At 37.6% G+C, this 19,174-nt stretch overlaps 1 protein-coding gene across 1 annotated transcript in view; it reads right to left on the reverse strand.

Moving 5' to 3' along the window:
- The window catches only part of apaf1 (apoptotic peptidase activating factor 1), a 48,403-nt gene that overhangs the window by 23,792 nt on the left and 5,437 nt on the right, over positions 1 to 19,174 (reverse strand). Inside the window, exons 8-24 of the mRNA XM_015400893.1 lie at positions 18,076 to 18,314; positions 16,893 to 17,060; positions 15,084 to 15,215; positions 14,828 to 14,941; positions 14,546 to 14,730; positions 13,801 to 13,927; positions 13,012 to 13,137; positions 12,771 to 12,902; positions 12,549 to 12,674; positions 11,510 to 11,659; positions 11,223 to 11,351; positions 10,105 to 10,230; positions 8,614 to 8,733; positions 8,408 to 8,533; positions 3,500 to 3,625; positions 1,590 to 1,721; positions 1,357 to 1,482 (exon numbers count right to left, since the gene is read on the reverse strand). Of these exons, the coding sequence (XP_015256379.1) occupies positions 1,357 to 1,482; positions 1,590 to 1,721; positions 3,500 to 3,625; positions 8,408 to 8,533; positions 8,614 to 8,733; positions 10,105 to 10,230; positions 11,223 to 11,351; positions 11,510 to 11,659; positions 12,549 to 12,674; positions 12,771 to 12,902; positions 13,012 to 13,137; positions 13,801 to 13,927; positions 14,546 to 14,730; positions 14,828 to 14,941; positions 15,084 to 15,215; positions 16,893 to 17,060; positions 18,076 to 18,314 (2,384 nt within the window). The remainder of the gene's footprint in view (positions 1 to 1,356; positions 1,483 to 1,589; positions 1,722 to 3,499; positions 3,626 to 8,407; positions 8,534 to 8,613; positions 8,734 to 10,104; positions 10,231 to 11,222; positions 11,352 to 11,509; positions 11,660 to 12,548; positions 12,675 to 12,770; positions 12,903 to 13,011; positions 13,138 to 13,800; positions 13,928 to 14,545; positions 14,731 to 14,827; positions 14,942 to 15,083; positions 15,216 to 16,892; positions 17,061 to 18,075; positions 18,315 to 19,174) is intronic.

The raw sequence follows: 19,174 nt of genomic DNA on the forward strand, positions 1-19,174 counted from the left end.
AAGAGTTACAACATGCTACATAATGATGAGATCTGAAAACTTGTTTAAAATTAAAACATGTTGAGGACTCAAAAGATAAACTGTGAGCCATCTGCATTGTATAAACATAATTACGGCATTGTTTGCTTATACAGTAGCAACCTGGTAAACCTTGTACAGATTGCTTTATGGTGCTACAGCTTTTGTGTTTAAAATCTTCCCCTCGTCATTCGTCCTTTTTCTACCTCCTTCACCATCTTTGCACATTGCATAACAAATAACCCAACCGCTAATTATGCACTTCATTTGGCAAACATAACTGCAAACAAAACTAGGGGAAAGGGAGCAGAGCATAAGAAAAGAACACAACAGAGCGCTCTGTGATGCCTCTGAAAGACTTTCAAGACTACACTTTTTGGTTTGACCTCCAGACAGATGGAAACCAGGGACATTGGCGGTTGTGTGTTCTTTGTTTTTATGAGCCAGCAATGCCCCCACCTCGGTCTGGAGAGCAAAGACTATGTGGCTGGCTGCTGACCAGCCTGATAAACACACAAACCTCAATTATGATCTTTGCCAAATCCATAAAAAACACAAAGTCGCTGTGAGAATCAGGGTTGGCGAGCAACCAAATCTGAATTCCCACGTGAAACTTGCGAGCAGTGGCTCCTGATTGAGTTATTTAACAAAAGGTGGAAGATTGGCTTGGAATTGGTGTTGGTGCTGGAATGAAGACAAAAGAACAAAAAAACAAGGATTGCATAACTGATGAAGACCCCAAAGCAACAGCTATAATCCCAGTCCTGGATGATTCGTGATGTACAAAGCCAATATTAATTCAACTCTTCCAAACAAACACAGTGCAGCTACTCTAAAAAAAGATGCACTGAAAAAAAATCTTAATTATTTTTCCCATCAACAGTCATTCACAAAGCACGGATGAAATGACTTGCCTAGATCTGAAAGCACAGGGTTATAACCAAATACAAAATCTAAGCTTATTAAGTCAAAGTCAGCCCAAAGTCAGGCCTACTGGTGTTGGTACATAGTCATTTGGCAAAGGCTTCATCCAGAGAGGGCGATGGGTCAGCTGAGGGCAGCTAACCTGCAGCAAGACTTCAACTTATATTCAGGCATAGAAGGACAAACAAACCTGGGGCTATCTCATCATGCCTGCAGCCATCTGATGCTAATATCTAAGTTCGCTCACCTCCCTGCATGAGAAACTTTTACCTCCAGACATTACTCTAAGCAACATATTAATACCTGCACCTCATGAGAAAACGAGACAAGAGAGCTCTGAGAGACGACTCTGCTGTGCAATAGGTCAGGCTGTCACTCCAGGCAGAAATAGATATGTGTATGTTGGTGTTGAACCTTAGTGGTTTTGTCAGCAGAGGTGGTTGCAAAGAGACATCCGTCTGGCGAAATGTGACAGGACAGAATAGCTCCCTGATGAGCCTCCATGTCCTGCAGTTTCTCCCCGCTCTCAATGTCCCACACCTGGTAGCGAGGAGAGGAAGGACAGATTATTTCTGGTCCGGTTTTTACACTGCTGGTAAATGTAGTGACAATTTCTGCATCTGTGTGTGTGTAGATGTCAGTTTCACCTTCACAGTTCCATCAAAGGACCAGGAGAGGAGCTTTGATTCATTTGTTGAGTCAGAGAGCAAAGAGAAACATCGGACCTGCTCCTTGTGACCCTGAAGCACTTTACACTCGCCTGATTTCCACCTCCACACCTAAATAGGATAATAAAGAGCAGTTCATCAGCTGGGGGTTCCTCCTACCAACATGTCTATTAATGACTTCTGTTATGATGTTCCTAAATTCAGGAAAAAAAAGGGGTTGGATTATACAAATTCTTCAGAAATGGCAGTTTTATGGATGGTGGGATTTTCTGGAACATAAGGCAGTTTGGTATTGAATTAAAGTTAATCTATAGCAATTTTGCACTATTTCATTGTTGGTTTTGTAGACATCTGAAAATAGAAATGAACCATTGCTTTCGAATGCAGAGCAATAGGATTACAGGGAACCACAGATAAATCTGGATGTTTAGATGCAGAGTTTGGTTTTGTTAATCAGTTTATTCTGCATGCACATATTCAGACCAGGGATTTTAATTCTAGGGATTTCTAAGAGTATAAAAACAAAGCCTTCACATGATATTATCGGTAATAAATCTATAATGTTTAGATCTGGAACCCAGAAGGAAAAAAAGATGGACTAAAAGCTTAACAAATGGATGAATGGATAACAGTTTATTTGAACGTAGAAAAGGTTTAAAACATCAAAACATATTTTTAACCTTTTTTTTTGCTTATTTATGCAGTTCTTGAAGCAAATTAATTAAAATTCAGTCTTTCTCCGCAGGAAACCTTAAAAAAAATACGCAACCAAAATATTCTATTGATAATTTCGTTGTTTTAGACACACTTTCCAGCTTTTGCCTAACAAAAAATTGTACAAGAGAAAGTTTTAATTGTTTTCACCCTTATGACGATGATCAGTCTTAAAACTTTACCCAAATATCTATTGCTGATAATCAGAATTAGATCTATATTTGCATATGCAGCCTAAAAGTAAACACAAAAAGCATAGATGGTGACAATTCTGAACTTCCAGATCAGCTGTATTTTGCACATCAGCAGATAAATCAGCAGAAACTGGGAAGCATCTGAACTCCTAGATGGCCAAGGCGAAGAAACGAGGACCGAGCCATCATATCCCGCCGCACACGCTTCCCTTCTTTCCCTCCTTTATTGGTCTGAAGGTTAAAATCCATCATTGGTTTCCATTTAAATTCACTTTGCATTTGCGTTACCATCTAAACACACACGTCCATTTCCTCATGAGCGCATGTCAAGCTGCATGAATCTGAATATTTTCTGAATAAGCAGCGGACGGCCTGAGAAGAGAGATGCTGCAGGCGGCAGCCGGATGAATACAAAATGAGGCGGCGTGTTGGTAGAAAGGGGGGTTGGAGTGCTGCAGTGGAGGGGGTCCGTGGGCAAAACCGAAATATGGAGACGAAAGGAAAGAAAGGGATGAGAGGAAAAATGAGCAGCAGAGCATAAATGGTGAGGTTGACAGAGCGGAACAGCCTCACATAGCCACACATACAGTATTCAGATATTTACTGAGGCAGAGAAGGGAACAAGAGGAAGAGCTGAAAGGAAAAGAGGAGAGGCCAATGAATAAGTTTAACAGGTGGGGGGGTAAAAACATCAGATGAATGAGTGAGTGCAGACGGTATTTTCCTCAAGGGGAAGGATTGGAATGAGGTGGGAAAACTAATCAATAGCTGGGAAGAAAAATTGGAAGCAAGTTGGGAGGGAGAAAATGTCCCATTAAACACAGGAAATTAAAGTCTGTGTGTGTGTGTGTGTGTGTGTGTGTGTGTGTGTGTGTGTGTGTGTGTGTGTGTAAGTGTGTTAGTGTGTGTGTGTGGAGGGGGATTGATGGAGAAGGGGAACAATTAGCAGGCACAACAAAATATGGGCTGAGCGTAGCCTACCCTTATGGTGGCGTCCTCGGATGAGGTGATGAGTGTTTGTCCGCCGTGGCAGAACTGGCAGTGAAGCACCGTCTTAGTGTGTCCCAGCAGAGTGGCTAAAAGCTTCCCAGAGGGAAGCTCCAACACCTGGAAGCAGCAAACATTAGCCCATCAAAGACTCATCACATCTGCCGCAGTTTGGATATGAAGGACTGGGCCACCTGAGCTGTACATGCTTGAGTCTTTTACCTAAAGTTTATGCTTCATATCAGACAAAAACAAATGTAAAATTTAATGGATCTATGATGATTCACCTGTTATATTACTTTTGCAACACACCAACTTTACTTTTAAAGCACTTATATAAAAGAAATAGGTTAAAAAAAAAGTTGAAAATAATTCCTTTTTTTGGATTTGTTTATGAATAAGAAAGATTTAAAAGGAAAAAAAAAAAGAAATACAGGAATATAAAAATAAAAGCCAGACTCTCAGAAGGTGGAACTTATGATTATTCTTTTGTTCTATAGTTTTTATTTTTGTTTTAGTCAAAATACTGTGAAATAGTGATATTTTTACTACAGGTTATAATACAGTATGAACTTGATAATGGGCCGTATCTGAAAGCTCATGCTTACAAGCTATTGTGTAGAAGTCATTCTGATGCTTTCGAGTGTTTTAAAGCCAAGAAGATTTTGTTTCAAAGCTTTTAAAACACAGATTTAACTCGGTAAATATCAATTTATCGAAACATTTCTTATAATTTCATCACGATTATTGTTTATTGTTAAAAAAAGATCCTCATTAGCTGTCACCAAAAGGGGGGCGTCTTCCTGGGGTCCACAAGACAAAACAAAAATCGCTTAACAATTAAACAATTACTTAAAAATCAAACATTACAGACATTGTAATAGATGTATTTAGAAATAATTCCAATTAATTATTCCATCCATATCCATTACATTAATAAGAATTAATTCACATTAATTTTCATCGTTTTTAAATCTGCATTAAACCCTTTAATGGTTTGCTCTACATTTCTCAAGGCTTTTTCTTTTCTCTCAAATGTCTATTAATGTGGTGATGAAGCCTGTCAATGATTGATTGTCAAGTCATCTTTCCTGTGAGTGTCTCCTCATGAATGTTTGGATTTTCTCCAGGTACTCTGGTTTTCTACGACTTGGTGGTGCTAAATTTAAGGATGGCTTACAGTTCTTATAAAACTGGGTGCATCCGGGCAGCTCAGACACCTGGAGTTGTTATCAACAACTCTGCTGGTAGCAGCATGATCTGGCCAGTCAGTTTAAAACTCAAATATCTGATATTTTTCCTTAACTAAACTATAAAGCGACATCTATGTTGCCTCTGAGGGAAGAAGTCTGCAAGTTAACCATTATCAGTATAAGTGAGGAACTTGAAAACGAAGTCAAAGGAAGCCCAAAATCTGTAAGGACTTAATTTCAAAGGAAATCCCTTCCTACTGAGAGATTTTGGCTTTTATTCAGTTCTACTGCTTTGCTGTTATACAATAAAGCTTCTGACAGTTCACTTCCTGTTTCAAAGTTTCCTATTTTTATTCTTTTAGGCTTTCAACCACAGTCTGCTGTAGAACATGCTAGTTTTGGAAATGTTAGAGGCCTCAAAGTTAATGCAGCTTTTCTTGGCAGCGAACACACAAAGTTCTGCTTGGAGTAAGCATTACTAATCTAAACTCAGGACCCAAAGTTAGCTTTAAATGTTACAGTAACTTAAGGCCAAAACACACCGAATCCGATTTTGCGTCTGATCCGACAGAAAATCGTGCCGGCGTGGTTGTGGCGTTTAGCGCTTATTGAAAGTCAATATGGATGATCACACCAGGCGCGATTTCATGCAAGTGGGCTGCGCAAGCCCAACTGAGACAGACCTCAGGTCTATTTAAGTCGGACTATGCAGCAATTCAGCAGCATTTTCATGGGTCTGACAGGAAGGGAGATGTGGTTACAAATTAAAACACATTCGCTTTGGGGGAAATAGAAAATAAAATCTGGTAATCACAGAGGAAAACTGCCAGTTTTGGAATCGCACATCACGTATATAGTGAGCCAGACAGATTTGCGCAAAAAAAAAATTATGAAACATTAAAATTTATAATATAGGAATATTAACATTCTATATCTGTTCTGGTTCAAGATGCTGCAGAGACTCATTAGGTGGGGCTTTGCTTTATAGATTGTATAATTTTTCATAATATGTCCAATGTAAATGTGGGTTATTGTTTTACTTTATATAACACAAAGACAATAGTAAAAAAAAAAAAAAAAAAAAAAAAAAAAAAAGACAGATCTGCCCACCCCGCCTAGTCGGAGCCTCTCTTTACGCAGTCAGTAGAAAAAAAAATTTTAAATAAATGGTATAGGGAATGAAAAAGTCGTGCGTAACCGATGTGTTCAGGCCTTAGTAATCATTTGGTCCCAGTTTAAAAAGCATAGTAAAATTCTGCCTCTGACATGAACTCTGCTTAAGAAGGCTTGCAGCAAAAATAAAATGTGTACATTTTTTTTTCTTTAAGGAAATAACCTTACAATAAAGTTTCTTTCCATTTAAAGCAGAGAATCTATGCCAGTCATGTTTAGCAAACAGTAACATCTGATATTAATTATTATTTGTTGAAGACGATTAATAAAACAGACTTTTATAAGTTAAAAGTGAATCAAACTATGCCAAACAGGGTGGGCTGTAAGCCATAGCTTATATAGCCTGAAGGATAACATATGGTCAAAAAGCCCCTTTGGCAGCAGAACCTCTGGTTCAGTTCCAAACTAACTGGACGTCAATCCACTGCCCTTCTTCCAAACACTTCTTGCCCATCTTTACTATATTTTTGGAATAAAATCTACCATCCAGTTACACAACTACCGTCTACAGCACATCACATGTGGGTCTGAGTAAACTAAGGAAAAATAAACATAACATTTCTTTGTTTCTACCAGGCTGTAAAATCTTCAGAACTCACATGAGAGGGTTGAAACGTCTGAGCAGACAAAGCCTAAGGCCATGCTGAGCCATTCCGTCAAACTTCAGGTACTGGCACGCAAGCTGCGCACAATAAGTGCGGATGCTGTGGGACGTTTCTAAAATGTCTTAGTTGAGGATTTCCAGAGTGACGCAAGAGAAAATACAACAGAGCAAAAAAGGATTTTACAAACAACCGTGGAAAAAAAGCTGCAACCTTTGAAATCTTTCACTGTCAGGTTAAACTTTAGTGTTTTACTGGGTTAAAAATCAGAAAAGTGAGCCTTGATATCTATTTGGCACCCATGAGTCAATTCTCTATAAAAACAACCTATATCTATGGTAACACTTTAAAATAACGCCCTACTTTGTGTTTAACTAACAAATGAAAGTAGTCCACAATAACGCTAAAGAGTCTTGGGTTGCACCATCACAAATTGTGAGAAGGCGGCCAATTTAAAGCAGGAAAAATTATAAATAGGTGTTTTTTAATTTTACATAAAGGTTGAAACAAGGTTGGAAGAAGTTTGTCCTTTTTTTTTGAGTTTCTCTATTATTAGTCTTTAAAAAAAAAAAAGCAAAAACAAGTCTGAGAATTAACTCTTAAATTGCCAAAACCAGAAGACTTTCTACTCTTTCTCTATCATACGATACCTGCACCCTGCCTGTGCACTGAGCTACAGCCAGCAACACCTCCCTGTAGGAGGTCAGCAGTCGACGGATCCTACAGCCAACTGTCCTCAGCACCTGTCTAGCTGTCAGCCCTGACACCTGCCACACAACACAAGATTCGTTCCTACTTACTTGAAGCACACAGGCACACTGTTCTCTGCTGCACTTTTTCACTAAAAGCTTCCTTTTTTTGTTCTTCAGCAGAACAAGCTGACATCTGAGAATGTCACCAGAAAATATTGCTAATTTTCATCTGGTGCATTGGTTATAAATGTGGCAGGATGAGGGAGGGTAAAAATGCAATGCAGTAATTTGTGGCCGCAGGACTCGATCAGAGGGCGCCACCTGCTGGTAGCAAATACAGACATAATTACAAAATAGAAAAGTAAATCTAATTCATCTTATATGAGAGTTTAGAGCTGCTAATAAATTTGTTTCCTGTTAAGTCTTTTAAAACATATTTTGATACATGAGCCTGATTCCAAAAACTGCATAAAATGTTCTGAAAAAGCAGGAGAATCACAGCAGTTTGAGTATCGATGTAACAGCCGCAGGTCTGAATCCTTTAATGGAAAAGTTTTAAGTTTAATTTTCTTTTTTTCCTGCCAGGAAAAGGTTCTCGCCTCTCCAAGGTCAAAAGATCAACCATCCGGGCTCCTGTTTCATTAATTGCTCCATTAATTATCTCTAGGGTCAGGAGCATGGAGAGGGGGACAGAAAGTTCCAGAGAGGAAGAGTAATTAAAATGCGGAACGTCTTCAGGACCTCTTAAATAATTAGCACTGCTCTCTGCTGCAGGACGCTCGCTATGTCACTACATTCCAGTCTCAGGAGACTCTGCCTGCAGAAAGGTTTTATTAAGAGGGTTAACTTTGAGGGGGCGTCCAAATGGGCGAACCCAAATGAACACAAAGAGCCACATACAACACTAGGATTCTAATCACTGCAAACAATGATGGCTACACAACAGCATTTGGGAAACAATAGGTGCTGAAGTTCAATAGCTGCTCTGCAATAGCTGCAAAAACTCTTGGCTAGGTGCTGAAACTTTTTCAGAAAAAGAGACAAAGTCCAGTTGCCTCCGATTTAAGCACGCTTCAAGGCTTCTTTTGAAACTGGATGCCAAGCAACCAGATCTTATTATACAAAACAGTTGTAGAATACATACCGATCAGTTTATGCAGATTCATTTTCCATATTTAGACAGAAGTACATACCAAAGGTGTAGATATAAGCAGTCTAATTATTGTCCTGCTAATCATTCACCTGCAATTCTCCATTCTCTTGTCCAAGCAACACCGCGGATGGATTCCTGCACAAACACGTACATCGGATCCTAGATGGCAACTCTTCCGACTGGAAAAGAACAGATCCTGTTCTGCCGTCCCGCACCTTTGACACAAACAACACAGGATAATAATATATCCAGGCACAGCTTAGGTTGGTGTAAATCAGTTCTCCTCACTGCTCACCTGCAGTCTGTTGCAGTTGTCTGCAGCCGATACGATAATTTCCTCATCATGAAAAATAACATCTGAATCTCTCTTCAGGCAGATGGCTGAAGACGTGTGGACCTTCTTGGTCTCCCATAACTGCAACACAGTACAAAACAAATACATGTGAAGCCTTATTTGATCTTTCTCCATGAAAGTAAAGCAACCATTTAAATTAGGTCAGAAACTGCCCCTAAATGTGTCCTTTTATTTACTGTGGCCACAGAACAGCTAAATTCTGCTTCTGCTGTTCAAAAGTTTAAACTGAAGAGCTCCTTAAAGATCTATTTCTACTTCCATGAAGATGATAAATTAATCCTTTATTAGGTTTTTAAAAAACTTTAAGTATATATTTTTATCTTTTCTTTTTTGAATTTTGTAATTTTACTAATTTATCACTCCAATTTGGAGGCTTTTTGTTTCATAAGGTTTAATGTTTTTTGTGCCGACTATAAACTTCACAGTTTATTTAAGTCAAGCTGAACTGATAGTACAGATGATAAAATAAAGAAACAAGCAAAACTTGTCAGTTATAGTTGGTCTACGTCATTATGAAATAGGTGGTGATGGTAAAGACTAAGAGAAGAGAAACATTTTCTTATCTGTTGTAGAATAAAAAAAAAAAAAAAACAGACGTAAATTTCAAGTTTAAACACCCAAAATAATAAAATAGTGAAGGTTCTACACCTTTTTACATTAACGTTACATAGCTTTCTCAAACGAGCAGAGTACTCAAGCCTTTTTCTGTCATATTTAAGAATAAATACAAATGTTCACAATGTTTTATGGAATATATTTCTACAAAGGTCAGACTTTAAATATTAAACCTACCAAACCATAGAGAAGAAGCAATGCAAGAAAATGTGAAGAAAAGGGAAACTCTTCTGGCTTATTCTCAGGTGGAGTCCAAAGAACAGATTCCCTCTTTGATATTTAAGAAAAGTCATTTGGAGCACCATCAATTGACCAGATTCTAATAGCCCACTTCTCTCTTCTTCGACCTCAGAGTTACAGACACCAGCATATGTAATGTTTTAAATACGAATGCTTAAAAAAAAAAAAACAAAAAAAAAAAACACAGGCCTGACATCACATCTTTTCCCTGAAAGGTATCTGCAAGCATTTAAAACTGATTAGTAAAATGCAGTGAGACTAAAAAGTTGTTCAGTACACATAAAACACCTAACTATCCAGCTATGATGGACAAACACCACGGAGCAGACTGTGGGATGTTCCAGTCCGCTCATTAACATTTAGACAATGAATATTAAAGTATTTCTCAACATTGTTTTATTTTCAGACCTTAAAAAATATCTAAATCTCTTACATTATTTTGTTTTACTCTATTCCAGGTTACCTTGTGACGCTCAGTAACAATAAAACTCTGATCTAAATATCAGACACCAACATCACTAACTTAATCTGACCTCTGTTTCACCATGGAGACGCGTCACGTATGAAAAGTCTCACCCTGACTGTCTGGTCGTCGGAGCAGGAGAGAAGCTGTGAGCCGTCACTAGAGAACTGAACCCGTTGGACCCAGCTCAGGTGGCCGCTGCAGTCGGCCATCTTTTTGTTTTCTTCCAGATCCCACAGCTTGAAAGAAAAAATAAATAAATAAAAAGTAATACTTCCAACTCAGACTTTTTTTACTTAAAGTTTTATAAAACATATCTAACATGCAACATATTCACAATACCCCTTCATTTAAGTATAAAAGGTTAAAAATAAGCCTAAATCATTTGCAATAAAGCAACTTTTTATTAAGCATATTTAACAGAAAGTGTTATAAAAGTGTTTTAAAAGTATAGTGGAGGATGTTCTTTTTCCAAGTTGATCATCAAAATAATTGGTCCTCTAATTGTCAATCATTCTTGTGATATGTTTACATAACTATGTTCTCATTCCAATTTTGAGTCTGACAGTGAAAAAAGTGCAAATCTTTTGGAAACAGGAACTTTTAATTATAGCGTGCATGAGGAGAAATGGGCTCCTGCATGCTCTCACATGCGTTTAATATCTTATACAAGATATTGTATATCCTTATACAATTTCCCGAAGGGAGTAATCCCAAGGGATTAATAAAGTCAAGTCTAAGTCTAAGTCTAAGTCTAATAGGCGTTCCCTCTCAGGAGCGGGTACAGGGTTGTGCATGTGCATTTTTTAAAATAAAAGTGCAGAGGGCAGGTCTTTTCAAAAATCTGAGAAAAATCCATCGCCCTACCTTCAATCTAGAACAATTCAAAAGGTTGGAGAATACAGAGAGGATTATTTTTTGTATTCTATCTTACGGCACCAAACTGCCCTCTAACAGGGTAACCAGGTCCCTGAGGGGCTTTTCCCCAAAACCTTTATGCAGACACCCCCTAAATTCTTTATCAACAAAAAGATCAACCTTAGTATTATCTGATCAAAGAACATAGTTTCAGTTATTGTCCACAAAGAGTTTAGAAAACAACTTCTGTCTAGATGGTAAAACAATGTGGATTTATCGTCTTAAACAAATCTCTTTTTTAGAGGAAAAAGAACAGGATGCCAATTTAGTGCTTGGACATATGTAGATGTTATTAAGCATGTAAGCATTTTACCTCCACAGCATAATTAGAGAATGCTAGTGCCAGCAGGTTACTGGTAGGACAAGCATGACAGTATTGGACCGTGCTCAAACGATTAGTCCTGATCTCCAGCAACATGTCTGACGTCTGGACATCAAACACCTAAGAAACAGGAAGACAACATATCAGTGTCTAATCTCACCTTAGATTTTATTCCATTTAAAGTGAAAACATACATGACATTAATCATAAAATGCTTAGCAGGTGTAAATTCACGTTGATTTGCATTCAAAGTTTCTCATTTTCGGTTTAACTCTCACCAAAACTGCATTTCTGGCGGCACATATGATGCGTGTCCCGTCGCCGGTCCAGGTGCTGCATTTGACAAGCACTTCCTCATTTTCGCTTTCTGAAAAGAAGCTCTTCACGTCGATCGTCTTCCATTCATTGGCTGATGACACCTGGAACAACTGCATTAGCAAGCATACTGTTTGTTAATATAAAACGACTGCAAAACGATCAAAGCTGTAAGCTGAGCTGAAGTGGTCCAGTTTTGAGATATTTTAAAGGAGAAGTCCGGTCATATTCAGAATTCAAACTTGTGAAAGTACTTTAAATATGAAATTATTACATACTGTTCAATAAATGATAAGTGTTTTTAATCAAGAGTAATTTTCATTTGAATGTGCTTTACTGGAGGCATCCATGTTTGTCAAAGAACACTACTGCCACCTACCGTTTGTGACGTCACGGTGCGGTATCGGCTGTTGATCAAGTCCCAGTGCTGTATCTAGTGTTTGTCACAACGCACTATTATCTAAGTCATCTTAAAAACATTTTTCTTCTAAATGTTGGCTAGATATTACACGTTTTTTCTCTGGCCGGAAGTTCGATGGCAAATCCTCCCTCTTCAAGTTGGCAATCCAATGACGAACCCGTCCATGGAGGATCATGAATCGGAAAGGTGAAATAACTAATTTTTTCTTCACTTTTACACAATGTATTACAACATTCAACTGCCATTCATGTGGGCATTGTCAGTTTAACTATAGCTCTTGCAAATATCAATGGTGAAGCAGATGTGTCTAGTAGTTCCCATTGATTTTGCTTGTAAAGCGGGGAGAATGGCGCTAGGCTTATCGCACCATGACATCACTGCCGGAAGATGTCAGGAGTGAGGGGTTACTATATTTGGGCAAAAATGGCCGCTCCCAGACTCTGTAATCATGATGAAAATTATATTATTATTTTTTTTATTTTTTTAACTGATTAATGCAAAATTCATTAAATAAATAAATGACCCATTGATTATTGCTTGCTGACCGGGCTTTTCCTTTAAGATTGAATAGAAATATCCACCTTAACGGTGCCGTCATTGGACGAAGTGGACAGATAACTATCATCTGGGGAGAAACAGCAGTGGTTCACTGGCTCAGAGTGACCAAACAGTGTGTTCTGGGAGGACGGCTTGTTCAGATTCCAAATCTAAAACAAAAGAGTTTGCAATGTGATCACTAAAGTAAAAAATAAATACATTAAAATAATACAAAGCTTTAAGGAAACCAAAATATAAAATTTCACCTTTAACAAGCTGTCGTTTGAGCATGTGGCCAGTAGGAGGCGCCGTGTTGTGTTGGTAAATTCACAGTGGTTGACCTGCTCCTCATGCTCTTCAAAGACCCTCAGTAGCTTGCCTTGCTGTATGTTCCACAACTATAGAAGATCATCCAAAATTTAAATGGACCCTAATTCGCAGCATTTTACTGCTGTCACTCATTGGCTGCGTTCATATAGTGTGTCGCACCAGGCCTGAGCCCCTCACCTTGACTTTCCTGTCGCTTGAGCAGGTTGCTAGAAGACGGTCATCGGGGGAGAAGGCGCAGCAGAGGACTTCTTCATCATGGGCCTGGATCTCTGAGAGTTTCTCACCAGAGGTGCTTTTAAATACCTGAAATCACAAATATATAAAGCTTTCGATCAAAATCAATGGAAATTAAATTTTAATTCCCAAACCACAAAATAAAAAAATTATAAACGGCAAAGTCCCAAATGACTGTGAGTAAACAAATAATTAAATAAAAACAAAACTAGGGATTGTTTAAAGATATTACATTTTTCTGTTATCAGCTTAAAACATTGTTTAAAAACTTGCACAGAAATATTACATATTAAAGAGGAAAGTTTTAAATAAAAAAGAGAAATGAATTAAGTATTAAATAAATACATCAGCAACAGATATATAGCATGATTTGAATAAATATAAGTGATGAAATAAATTAACTAAGCATGCAAGGATTGTGATAAAATAAATGAATGAACAAATAAAACGACCAAAATCAGACTTTTAAACATAAATATATGTAAATATGTAAAGCAAAACACAAATTAAATATAATTACATTTAGAAACCAATATTAATGAAATAAAAATCATATTTTTTAAGGTGATTATTTGAGATAAAATGTTACAGAGACAGAAAGAACCCAAGATAAACAAATTATATATATATACATTTATATTATTAGGACATTTATCAATGTTTAGTATTTTTCTTTCTATATTTCTGTTCTACTTCAGACATAAACCCTTATTGCTTTCTGCCTGCAGATACCTTCAGCGTCTTGCTTGCTCCACAAGAAGCGATTTTGGTCCCGTCGTGAGAAAAGCAGGCGGAGTAGATGGAGCCCAGGTGAGGGTGAATTACCAAACGGGACAAATTCTCCACACTGCTCTTATTTCTGTAATGATAGGCACACAGACAGCTCAGAAAAACAGTAACAATAGGGTTATAACTTACCACTCTTAAAGCTACAGTGTGTAATTTTCAGCGACATCTAACGTCCAGACTGCAGACCGCAGCAACATGAACATCTCCCCCCCACCGCTTCTCCCCCCCAACAGTACGGTGAGCGTTACGGGACAAAATGTCTTCCACGACGTCCGCATCACCTACCTTCTCAAGTGATGAGGTTTGTTTACATAGATAATTTTACAGATAGTATTTATTAGTATCTATAGTAGTATTTAGTATCTATTGTTCAGTAACGTCTCAGTTCATCTCTCTCAACTTGCCGTAGTTACTTTCGAGCGTAATGGGCGATCTCGCAATCGCTAGTTTGTTGGCTCTGCGCCGCCGTAGCGCAAAGATGTCTGCCTCCATGGCTGCGAGACCCGCTCCTATGTAATTATAAATAACGAATTCTAAGGCAACGCAAATATTAAGGTTAAGAGGCTGAGCTCTTAGCTGATGATAAATAACATAGTTATGTATAATATATTACATTTCTGACTGTATATCCCTGTAATTATTACACACTGTATCTTTAATGATCAAGTAATTAACACTGCTTACTTACATTAATTCAAAGTAGAGCTTCCCACTCTTAGCCCGGTTCAGAGCCTGCTGCCGGGCTTGTTTGTAGACCTCTGAGGAGTGTGGCTGAGACAAAGCGAGCTGCACCACGTCAGGGAAAGGACGCTGCTCCAGGCGGTGGCCGCTAAGAGACAGAAACTCCTGAAACTGGCTTCGCACTTCACTGTTCTGGAGGAGGGGAGCAGAAGGGAGAACAACTTTAAAACTTACACAAAGACAGCAGCTAAATCTGCTATATCTTCCAACCGGTTTCATGTTTACTGACCTCTTGGTCCAGAATGGGTCCATATTCCACGTAGTCATTGATGAGATGGGCTGGTCCCATTATCTTGGCCTTGATGCAGACCCAGTCCAGCGAGAACATGAGTGAGTAGAGCTCCTTTCCGGGACAACAACAAAAAAAAAAATGACACGGTGAGGAAAATAAATACTAAAGAAGTTTAAGTGTTTTATTTGCAAACCTAAAACAAGTAAACAAACATGCTGGCTCAGGATCAAGGAAGATGATATCTACATTTTACCTGAGACAAATTGGCTTTAGCCATGTGATAGGTCAGAAACCGGATCCAGTACAGACATTCCTCATCTCCAGACATGGGAGGAGCCTCTCTGTAGTGATGCTGGTACTGGTGCACCACCTTGCTGTGGAGACTCTGAAATGTGAACATTTTTACAGTTAAGCTCGAAAAAAAAATGAAACTGTGGTTCAATCAGGTGTACTTCTATTCTAAATACTTAATGCATCTTTTTGTAAACAATAAATAATCTTTGGATGTCATTCAGCAGTGGGTGTAATCACCTGAAAGGTTTTAGCCATTTTAATTATTGCTCCGACTGCAGCTGGATTATTTCTTTTTTTATTATGGATTATTTCTTTTCTATTTATTCTCTTTGCTTTCCAGTTTGCAGACTGGTTGCGAGAAAAAGGCGTGTGTTACATCTGCACAACATCGCCAACTACCCAAAGTTACACTGTAATTAACACACCATTACATTTAGCTAAATAGAAATGGTCAAATAAGTAAGTCAGGGAAGCGACATGAACAAACAAATAAAAAAACAAGAATATGTTTAAGCTAGTTTACAAATCAAGTGCTAAATGAGATGATTTTTTTTTCTAGATATTACAGGAGATCAGGTAACGGGTGGTTGCAATTATCTCCAATCAATAAAAAACAAAAAAACATCAAACTGCAGTGAAGACTCTCATACTGAAACATGGAAAACTTTCTTCTTTTTAGAGAAAAGGCAAGCAGGAATTCCAGGATTTACTGGAAAAATCCAGTTTTAAGAGAATGAAAGTTGTTTTTGTTATACTATAATCACTTTTCTGTGTTTTTTTTGCTCAAACCTATATGATTTAAAAGGGTAATCAGTTTACACATAGTTAATGCATTTAACATGTATCAAGATCACCAGGTTTAGCTGGCAGATGAGGTTTTATGATACACATAACAGTATTTTTTAACAACCTTTGTAGTTGTTGGTTTTTCTTTAAGTCTACATAAGACATTTCATGGTGTTTAGGGTGGGAACAGCAAGTTTATAAGTGTGTATATGCTTGCAAGTGTCCAGGGCCTTCTACAACAGCGTGCTGAGGAGGATACAGTGACAAGTTCAACTGTTTCTAAGTTAAAGATATTTGAATAAAAATGTTAATGATGCAATTTGATAGTTAAATGCTACTATTCAGTTGTTAGTAGATAACTTGGTGTTTCTAGGAGTTGTATCTATTTTTTTCCTTTTATATATTTATATTCTTATTTGTTGTTTTTTTAAAGCAAAGTTTTCTGAAATGTAAATAGTGCATAATAAATGGATGTACCTGCAGTTGAAAATAAAAGAAAAAAATTTAAACAAACAAAAGATTGACTCACAGATTATTCCATTCATCCTATGTAGCTGAGAGCAGACTTTATTTTGGATACGTGTAAATGTTTGACATCAACATATGTGGACTACTATATAGGCAAATATATTACTGCCATCCACTCAATATTACTGTAATATTAATAAAATGTTTAAAAACTGTAATATATAATTCTACTTTTATTAATGGTGCAATATGTGTGATTCATGACATGTTGCAACTAACATCTCATTCAGATGAAAATTATGAAAAATTTAATCAGCTTTTTTTTTACTATTAACAGACAGATGCATGTTTATTGTAGAAATTTTTGATTTGTCTAACCCCAACCATCTCTGAGTAAGCGAGTTGAATGACAAAAGCATTTCAGCTGTCCCTGATCTTCCCCACTTGTTTCTGCTAATCTCAGGTGTTAAGTTTTGACATGTTTGAGAGAGGGAAAAAAAAAAGGGAAAAAAACCTCTATTTGATTTCGGTAATGCTCCACCAGGAAGTCCAGCTGCAGGTCATGAAGGTAGTACAGATGGGGTTTAGAGTTTCTGTCTACAAAAAGCAGAGATTTGTTGACAAATTCTTGGAGAATGTCCTCCACCTCCTCTGGCTCCAGATCCCATAAAACACTCAGCACCTACATGAAAAGACAGAGAGAGACTTCCTTTATTATATGGTTTTTTAATGAGGGTCAATATTTCCCAAATTCTGGTTGTTGTTTTTATTTTAACCCATTTCTCTACAGATTGGTGTACAGTACAACCCAGTCTTATGAAAGAAACTGGGCCAAGTCACCATGAAGGTTTAAAAACGTCTCGCTAAAGTATTCAAACCTTTTTACTTTCCTTCTTTGTTGTCACTTTAAAACCTCCTATATTAATTTTTTCACATATTTATAAGTATTTTTTGTCTTTAATATTTTTCGCTAACTCATTCTAACCAAGGTGTTTTTTCAAACTGAAATAATTAATTATTAATTCAAAATAACCCACAGAGAATAACAGTTAACCACATCACATAGCACAAATGCAAAAAAAAATCAAGATATGGCCATGCACTTAAACCGACAACCAGGAAATGATACCATGAATCAGAGGAAGCAGCCAAGAGGTCTAAAGTCTAAAGAGGAGCTGCAACGATCTATAACTGAGGTGGGTGAAGCTGGTGGACTTCACGCAGCAAGGTTGGATTTCTAAAGAAAAAAGCAACCTTTGGAAGAAAGCCATTCAAATTTCTGTTTGCAGCTTTCCATAAGCTTTATAGCAGAGACCAAAACCATGCATATATTTTACAACATTATTCAATTGCAATAGCAGAAATGGTTATTCAATTGCAATAGCAGAAATGGTTAGTCAATAGGAAAATAAATATAACTAGATTCTGAACAATACTGAAAGAAATATTTGTGGCTGAAATTTCAAGAAGTATACAAAAACATCTGACTTTTTTGTTATAAGTTTCCATTTAAATTTTGTTCAGAGATTCTGTTACAAAATTTAACAGAGAAAATAACTTAAACATATAGCATGAGTCAGATTTTTAACTATAAAAGGGTTCATATTTAGCACAAAATCAATTAAAAGAAATGTTAGTGTTTGCTGTTCGCATTTAACCACAAAAGGCAACAGCTGTGTGTTATATGGAAAAAAAACCTTTGCAGGAATCTTGACATCCTTTTCCAGCACAGTCAGGTCTTTGTAGAGCTCCCGATGCTCATCTGGTAAAACCTCGATGCTTGCAGCCATGGCCTGATCCAAAGCATGATAGTCATACGATGTTGACTTCTTTATGCGCTTAAACTGCTTCTGCTGCAGCTGGCGGAGGTAGTAAGGCCAACGGTCGGGTTTCTCTTTGAGCAGAGCGCCGATCAGAGACACCACCAGAGGAGAGCCTGGGCAGTGGCAAGAAGCACAATTTGACTTAAAAATCTCAATTTAAGAGTGAATCATATGGAACCCTGATGTGGGAAACAATATATACTGCGTGCCCAAAAAATACTTACTAATTAGATCCAACAAAACACTAATTCATGCACAAACTTTGTCTCACAACATACTTTGCAGCCACAAGAAATACTGATGCAGCACACCTTCTGTAATGTTAGAGGAATTAACCAACATGATAGTTGGATGGAGTTTTACTATAGAACTATTGTTTTTTTATAGAAGAAGCGCACCATATTTCTCTTAATCAATAAAAGGGGAATACTAATAATCCTAGATTTCTTTTTAATACAGTTGCCAAACTCAGCCACAGCCATAACTCTGTTTAACCGTTCATCTCCCCTTCTCTTAGCAGAAATGAGTTTATGGGATTCTTTATAAATGAAATTGATTCTATAAAAAAAAAAAATAACACTATTAGCAACCCTCTAAATATGATTGGTTAATCTTTGGAAGGTGAGGCAGCATCTGAGGTAATTTTACAACCTGAACTGGGTTTGGACTGTTTTGATCTAGGGCCCTATAATTTCCGCGATCACGGAATTGCGGAATTGGCAAATTAAGGTGGAATCTAGTGTAAACGCGGAATTTCTACATTGGACATGAAATTCTGTTTTTGTGTGGGAGAAGACCGTACGTCGGGGGGAAATGCACACTGGGGGACGCAAATCTGGGTGACACAACCCCTCCAACTCAGCTTCCCCCATCAAAACATTGAAAAAATGGCGAAGTGGCTCTCCACAGCTCCGCTTTCGGCGAAAAAGTTGAGAAACACTTGCTTACATACTTGCTGTATTTTGCCTTGTTT

This window comes from Cyprinodon variegatus, unplaced genomic scaffold (assembly GCF_000732505.1).
Source record: "Cyprinodon variegatus isolate N-32 unplaced genomic scaffold, C_variegatus-1.0 Scaffold1159, whole genome shotgun sequence".
Lineage (NCBI taxonomy): Eukaryota > Metazoa > Chordata > Actinopteri > Cyprinodontiformes > Cyprinodontidae > Cyprinodon > Cyprinodon variegatus.